Source organism: Esox lucius, unplaced genomic scaffold (genome assembly GCF_011004845.1).
Source record: "Esox lucius isolate fEsoLuc1 unplaced genomic scaffold, fEsoLuc1.pri scaffold_71_arrow_ctg1, whole genome shotgun sequence".
NCBI classification, from domain to species: domain Eukaryota; kingdom Metazoa; phylum Chordata; class Actinopteri; order Esociformes; family Esocidae; genus Esox; species Esox lucius.
Window position 1 is genome coordinate 9,483 of NW_022995045.1, and position 7,878 is coordinate 17,360.

At 42.6% G+C, this 7,878-nt stretch overlaps 1 protein-coding gene across 1 annotated transcript; it reads right to left on the bottom strand.

Moving 5' to 3' along the window:
• Positions 1 to 4,780: 4,780 nt before the first annotated feature.
• LOC117594235 lies at positions 4,781 to 7,541 on the bottom strand. Its single transcript, XM_034291325.1, has 5 exons — positions 7,501 to 7,541; positions 5,743 to 7,156; positions 5,520 to 5,556; positions 5,314 to 5,409; positions 4,781 to 4,898 (listed from the first exon to the last, which is right to left on the bottom strand). Exons 2-4 carry the CDS (start codon positions 6,637 to 6,639, stop codon positions 5,315 to 5,317), a joined length of 1,029 nt encoding a protein of 342 aa, XP_034147216.1. The 5' UTR covers positions 6,640 to 7,156; positions 7,501 to 7,541; the 3' UTR covers positions 4,781 to 4,898; position 5,314.
• Positions 7,542 to 7,878: the final 337 nt, after the last annotated feature.

The window sequence follows — 7,878 nt, forward strand, 5'->3', positions numbered from 1 at the left end:
AATGTTCAAGGACATTTAATTATGACTCAAACAATGGATGAACAAACAAAAATGCTTTAATATTCACTGCAACACTTTAACAAGCAAATTATGAGGATAAACAGTAATAAATTGTTCATACACAAATGCTGCAAAGAATGTTCGAGGATATTTACATAAATTAAGTAATAAACTCCAATAACTATGCAAAACTATACCCTCTACAAACAAAAGTCCCTTTCGGCTTTCACCTTCAAAATTGACGCAGCATTACAATTTCACTCGTCTGGACTTCCTAATGGCAAATTCGTTGATGGTATCATCAAATTATATTTTACTTGAGACCTCTTGGTTGATGCTCATCAGTGCAAGCCCATTGAGGCGTTCCTGACTCATCATTGACCTCAGGTAGGTCTTAAGTAATTTTAATTTAGAGAAGCTTCTTTCAGCAGTGTGACAGCAATTCTTAGGGCCACCCACAATTTCTTCAAGGTCCTTCTCCTTCAAGTAATTCAGAATTTCCATTGTTGTCATGCCAGGTTTTGGCAACACTGGGAAATTTTTCAACTCAAGTGCCAGTTCCCTCCCATCAACATCTTTATGGTCACCATGGCTCAGATTGTTGCTGAGGGTTTCGCACTCCTTTGCAAGATCTTCCTCTGGCAAATTAGGAAAGTTCACCAACAATCCAAACTTGTCCTCAACATCACCCAAGAGTTTGAAGCGTTCTTGCAGTGATGTAACTGACACATCAACAATGACATTGAAAAAGGAAATTTCCAATTTCTTTAGCGCATTTCCCTCTGGCTCATCAGGGGATTCATAAGAGAACTGTCTTTTGCTTTTTTCTCAGCCTCTTCTGCTTTAGGACAGTGTCCACATTCATCTCCTCACAGAGATCTTTTGCAGATACCTGAGCAGAAACAAACCCACTGCTTCTGTAGCTGACCAGAGAGGCTTCAGTTGTCCTCAGGAGATTCAGAACCACATCCAGTTGCATAGACATGGACTGTAATGCTTTGCTGACATGATGAATTTTGGCCAGCATGTCATACCACACAACGCTACAAATGGAGAAGCGGAATGATCCAACCTCTTCAGCCAAAGACTGTGCCTCACTTTTAATCATAGAATCTGTGGCTTTCTCCCTGACCTCAAGAAGGGCATCCCTCACCTCCGCTGTCTGGAATCTCACAGCCTGTACACTGTCAATGCGACTTTCCCATCTTGTATCCGACCAGGATTTCACAGTTGTTTTGATGTGGTGCTTTAGGATGGTCCACCTTTGTGTGGAGGCAGAGAATAGTGTAAAAATTCTCTGTAGGTAGCCAAAATAGTTAATTGCATGTGTGGAGCTTTTTGCTGCATCAGCAACAACAAGATTTAATGTATGTGCTCTGCATGGGACAAATAAAGCCCTGGGATTTTGTTTCAAAAGTCTGGCTTGGACGCCTTTTGACTTTCCCTTCATGTTGGCGCCGTTGTCATAAGACTGTCCCCGGCAGTCTTCAAAGGGAAGGTTAAACTCTTCTAGTCTCTTCAGAATAAGGTTGGAGAGGCTTTCTCCCGTGGATGATTCCACCTCAAGGAACCCCATGAAATGTTATTTTACTGTAGGGGAGTCTGTGTCATCTACTGCAACCATTCTAACTATAACAGATAACTGTTCTATATGGCTGAGGTCTGGGGTGCAATCCAAAATAATTTAATAGTATTTGGTTTGCTTTATCTCCTTTAACATATAGTGTAAAAAAAATTCACCAATGCAATCAATTAGTTCATTTTGAGTATCCTTTGCTAAGTATGTTGTATGGCTGGCTCCTCTCTCCACATCAGCAACATGCTGTTTGAGGACAGGGTCAAACCTGGCCATGAGCTCAACTTCCTTAAGGAAGTTTCCATTGTTTGGCTGGTATAGCCTGTCTGATTTCCCCCGCAAGGGAATATTTCGCTCGGCCAAAGACTGTATTATGGCCACCAACCTGGTCAGGACTTCACGCCACCTCCTCCTTTCAGCTTGAAGGAGTGCCATTTCCATTTGATCAATTGGCTGCGTGTCCCTGGTCTCAGTCGTCTGTCTTTCACTGGTGCCCTGAGTGCTTGATGTGGTCCTGGGTGTCCCTTCACCTTCACCTGTATACAAGCAAATTGTATAGCCAGACAAGCAGTGAGTGAAATAATGAATGTGGTTGAACTTCTTTAAGAAAACAAGCTATTGTATTTTAATACATGCTTTTAATACAAACCTTTTTTTATTGTACTTTAAAGTATGGATGTGGCTTGAATAAATACTATTAAATAGACTCACTTGATGCAGGCTGTGTGTTCCTGGCCTGTGTGTCACTGGTCCCTGGAGTACTACTACTGGATGTCCCTACTCCTGCAGCTGTATCATATTTAAACACAGAGTTTATCCATGCTGTTTGTTACACAACTGCATTTGGTCATTTCTATCATCCTACCACTGTACCACATAGTTGCATTGTACAAAAGCCATAAAGTCAAGATAGTGACAGGCCGACTTTAAAACCCTACACCTCTGAGGGTTAAAACCCATACTAAAAGATGTGGAAATTGTTTTATGGCAGCTTGAAAATAAAACAGAATGAATGTTTAGACTGAATGAACAGTATAGAGCATGATATTCACCAGACACCCATCAGTAGAGAATTGACTGAAACAGCTCAGTCTTTCCTGGAACTGAACAACCATAGAAAGTACAGTACATAGAAAGCATTCAGATGCACCATATAATAACGAATAAACACATTGTGTCATTTTGGCCCAGGAAATTGTGTTGAGTGAATTATATGGATTACCTAAATATGGATAAACCACCAGTTAATGGGTTTTCAGTTGGATTGATGTAGCAGATGGGTCTATTTAAGATATTAGATGTGTGACCATCAGATTGATCCCAGCTGGTATCAATTAGAACCAAATGTTATTCCTCTTCATTATGTTAAGTTTGTAAAATGCTCCTTGAATACTGTTCTATAATGCATGTCTATTTTATTTTATTAAAATACAGAGATGTGGACAAGTCACACATGGTCAAGTCCAAGCAAGTCTCAAGTCTTAACCATCAAGTCTCGAGTCAAGTCTCAAGTCACAGTTCAGATAAATCAAGCAAGTCAAGTCAAGGGTTCACCCTAAGCAAGTCAAGTCGAATCCTTATAAGTTTCAAGTCAAGTCACAGTCCTAAAGAGATGAACACACACACACACTGTCCTCTGTTTCTGATGTGCGCAGCTTGATTTCAAAATCAAATACCGTTCTGTCTCTGGTTAGAATCCTGCTGCGTCCATAGCAACGCGCTGTTTTTCATGGCAACGGTCTGTTACCAAGAAATAACACGCATTCTGGACTGGAATTCAGCCAATCCATGTAATAAGGGCTAATAATAACAACCTTATAAACTAATTATTGTGACTGAAAAACTGCCTAATATGTAATTACGCTGTAATTATTCTTGTCTGTATGAGTAAAAAAATAAAACTCTTCGAAATGTTTAGGTGCTAGTAATCACATCGGCGCCTCCATGTTAGCCTTTCATGCAGTAAAGTTAACTGTTATGGTGTAAGCACAATGCTTTTTAGTTTCCACGCGCAGTCCACAAACACTTGAAAATGCGCACATTTAATACAGACATTATAGCCTACGTGTAATAATATACATGCCCGCTCATTTTAAGATGCCCATCAACATTAAAATTCAGGCTATGCCACTGTTATGGTCAAATTCCCTTACATCTATTTACTTGACGTATTCAGTAATGATAATGGTCACATTTCTAACAAGAAAAAAACAAACATAATATGCAACCAAGGCCAAATTATGACAAACAAAAGATTAATTCATTACATTAGTAAATTAATCGTTATAGATCTTAGTGAAACTGAATATAAAGATATTACTTTCTTACCTTTCCTTGTGGTTCTTAAAATGACGAATTCAATTTGACGTTGTTGCATATTTAGCATCTGGCAAATCTTTTTTTATTCACACGGTCCAGTTCAAAGTCCTTGTATCCAAACCATACTATTTGTGGAGCTCGACTAACGTTACTGTCTGCCATGTTTGGCGCGGTTTGAATTGTGCAGCGTTAAAGGCACATACGCTGATTAGTGGTGCTGATGTCACAACATATAAAATAATTTTATTGCTGTTTGTTTATTATAAGTTCAAGTCATTGTCGAGTCTTCCACTTCAAGTCAAGTCTCAAGTAACTTGTTCTCAAGTCAAAGTCAAGTAAAGTCATTTTCATACTTTAATCAAGCAAGTCACAAGTCCTGAAAATTGTGCCTCGAGTCAGACTCGAGTCAAGTGATGTGACTCGAGTCCCCCCCCTCTGTTAAAATACTGTGTCCATTGTAATGAACACCGAGACCAGGGGTTTGTGGTTCCAATTGCGGAACGCAACTGTCGATTTATTTTTTGGGAGGAGGCAAGAGCAAAACGGGAAAGACGGGCAGGCAGATTCGGTAACCGGGAGATCAGTCCACTAAGGCAACAGCACAGGCAGGAGTAGACAGATAGGAGAAACCAGAAGCAGGCAGGCAGGCAGGTCAGGATACCGGGTGATCAGTCCGTGATGGCAACAGTACAGGCAGGGCTAGACGGTAGAAGAATCCAGGGGCAGGCAGGCAGGTCTGGATACCGGGTGATCAGTCCGCGATGGCAACAGTACAGGCAGGGCTAGACGGTAGAAGAATCCAGGGGCAGGCAGGCAGGCAGGTCAGGATACCGGGTGATCAGTCCGCGATGGCAACAGTACAGGCAGGGCTAGACGGTAGAAGAATCCAGGGGCAGGCAGGCAGGTCGGGATACCGGGTGATCAGTCCGCGATGGCAACAGTACAGGCAGGGGTAGACGGTAGGAGAATCCAGGGACAGGTAGGCAGGTCAGGAGGCAGGTTTCTATGTAACGAGACAGGACGGGAAAGGAGAGAACAACAGGCTAGGAGTCAAAAGCAATGCAGAGCGCGTAACGGTGGTGAGTGCGTAACGGTGGCAGGTGAGGAGCGCGAAGGGGAGGGGCTGGAGCCGGGCTGGATTTGCCGGCACGGCAGTAATGAGAACCAGGCAGAGAGCTCCAGTTTTTGTATTTTTATTCTTTCGCTTCATTTTACCTTTCTTTTGTTTTGCAAAGAACCAGGTGAAAACAATGAACAACAATGACAATGGAACTAAACATTAAAATAGAACTACTAGAGCCGAAAACCAACACATACATACAGAAAACATGGACCGGACTCAGGGAACATGGATATAATGGAACAGATAGGGCAGACACATTGAAAACCGAATGACAGAAAGACGGGGGAGACAATACCTCACAACAGGCAGCCAGTGGTAGAGAATCGCTTGAATGACTTCCAAGCTCTGCGGAAAAAACTCTTTACTCCTTTCTTCTGCTGTTTTCTGTCATCTGAAAGGAAAGAAAAGTAGAAAAGTTAGCCCTTTGGTTAACTGAAATGCCCTGTTAGTTTTTACATTTTCATACCCAGCACAGGTGTGTATACATTCTAGAAAACGTACCCACAGAGTGCAGATCCTCGTGGCTTTCATCAGCAAGCTATAAAAAAAAAGAAGTCATATATCAGGTAGATGGTACAGTACCTGTGGTCACCAACGAATGAATGTGTTTCCTACAAAAATACATGTGGATGTTTCTACACTGTGTACAGTAGGCTTCAGACCCCTGGTGACCTCTGGTGAGATACGTCAAGTGTCCCAGGAGATTTAGTTGCACAGGTCTTACCACTTGGAGGTTGTCTGTTGTGGACCAGTGTTGGATGACACCCCCCTGGCGACGCTTCAGTCTCGGGCTGATTTCCTGCACCTCACAGACAGGGGAGAAAGAAATCCTGGGGGTCCAGTGCTGGAGAAGCACCCTGCTCACCATAACTGACACTTCCAAGCAGAGCTGGTGATTGTCCAGGAAGGCCTCAGGTGACAGGGGGCGCTGTGAAGAGAACTGCTTCAGAAAGTTGCTGAACAGCAGATCTCCCAGCTGGAGCTCCAGTGGGCCATAGTTCTGGTTCGGCTCTGAGAGCTTCCTCAGTGCTCTTTGTTGGGCTTTGGTCTTAGGAGATTTGGCCAAGGCCTCCTGGACCAGGAAGGAAAGTTGCCGTGTCACCTCCACACGGTTTTCAATAACCTCCTCTGTCCATGGGGAGAAGTCCTCCAGGGGGTAGATATTATAAATAAATCTGCCAAGGGTGTGGATAAGGAGCATCTCTGGGACCATGCAGAGTGTGGAGGAAGCCTGACGCTGTCTGTGATATGGGCTTTTCTTTCTCAGCTGTTGGGCACGGTGGGGTTTAGCACTCATCATGGCAGCTTCTCTAGGGAAAAGACATGCCAATGGTGGACCAGATTGTTCCAGCTTGGTGGACTCACCAAGGGTCAATGGAGGGAGCTGGTCTGAGATGGACACTTTCATCCAACCGTTGTGGAAAATGCTGTTGGGCAACATGCCTGCATTTCTTAGAGTCATCTCAACAGCAGTGGATATCCTCCATTCACACACACCATGTGCAGTCCCTTGGCCAATAGAACAGCGGTACAATCGCACCAGTTCTTTAAGGCAGTGGATAGCTGCTGCCCTCTGACTTGAAGTGACAGGACTGGGGAGAGGAACCTGAGGTGGGACCATGGTTACCTCACGGCCCTTTGTGACCCATAGACCGTTGGACACAGCCTGCAGCCTTTCACCTATTGCTTTTGGTGTCACCCTGTGAGACACACACAGTTGAAATGGTAGTGTTAAAATGGAACAGATTACACTATCTCAACACACGAATGAGACGACATAAATATAAAACCAGGACAGAACCAGGACCAGCTCTGGGATCGGTGATGTCCATTGGAAGCCTTCCCAACACACAAAGCTAATCATTCTCTAAGGCCATTCTGGCATCCCTGTACATTAAAATATGTTCAGCTAAAGGCTTTCTCTTTCTGTTGATAAAGGTTGCGTTACACTGTTGTTAATGAAAAGGTAACATAGAAATAGGCATTCAGCCATGACATTACTCTTACCTCTCACTGAGAAAAATGGTCACCATAGTCATAACAAGGGAAAGCCATCTCTGTATGCTCCTTCTGAACCCATGGAAGAGGATAGCAGCAGATGCCCAAGGACTCAAGATACACACCAGACAGCTTCTTTTCTGAAATATATTAAGCTAGTGTCAAATCCAAAGATGACATACTGTCGTGGAATAAATGGGATGAGAGGTATCCTAGCATTTAAAGCATCTGACCATTATGTTAGATAATCCATTAGGAGACAAGGTAAAAAATATTTTTTTGTTTTCATGAGCTGGATGGTCAACATTTCTCCCTGTATATCTTCAATTAGGAATTTGATTAAATATGGAAAGGATATTTTTGGGTTTGAGTGACAAATATCCTCTTCCCATAAAGTTACAGGCTTTTGTTTCAGATCACCACTAACAACTCAGAATGAACTGACCAATTCATCCCAAATTTCGTGATATTTCCTGGAGAGTACCTGCTGGTGGTCGCAACGGTGCTGACTCTTGACCAGTTCATCCATAGGGGTGTTCTCGTCAGAGCAATGAATCACCTATAACAGAAAACACTGCGCATTGTTTCATCTTCACGCAGAGACAAGTCGGCAATGCTAGACAAAGACTAGCACATTTTCATTTCAACGTGTAAATATGTTTAGGTATTTAATTAGGCCATTAATAACACATCCTATAAAGGAATATAAAAAAAGAAATCTTACCTTAGATTTTACTACAGTATTTTTGGACATTTTTACAGAAATCAATTGTAGGTCTCTTTCAATATGCAATTAATTCGCAGGAATGAAGAAAGTTTGTAAATTGGCATGTATGTATTCTGAACGCATTCTAATGCATTT

What these genes read in the sequence shown, in the direction of transcription:
- LOC117594235 (XM_034291325.1), bottom strand. Translation starts at nt 6,639, where the DNA reads ATGGTCCCACCTCAGGTTCCTCTCCCCAGTCCTGTCACTTCAAGTCAG. An exon ending in CAACAGACAACCTCCAAGTG is followed by an intron (nt 5,557 to 5,742) that starts GTAAGACCTGTG and finishes TTTTTTTTATAG; the next exon opens with CTTGCTGATGAAAGCCACGA. An exon ending in CGAGGATCTGCACTCTGTGG is followed by an intron (nt 5,410 to 5,519) that starts GTACGTTTTCTA and finishes CTTTCCTTTCAG; the next exon opens with ATGACAGAAAACAGCAGAAG.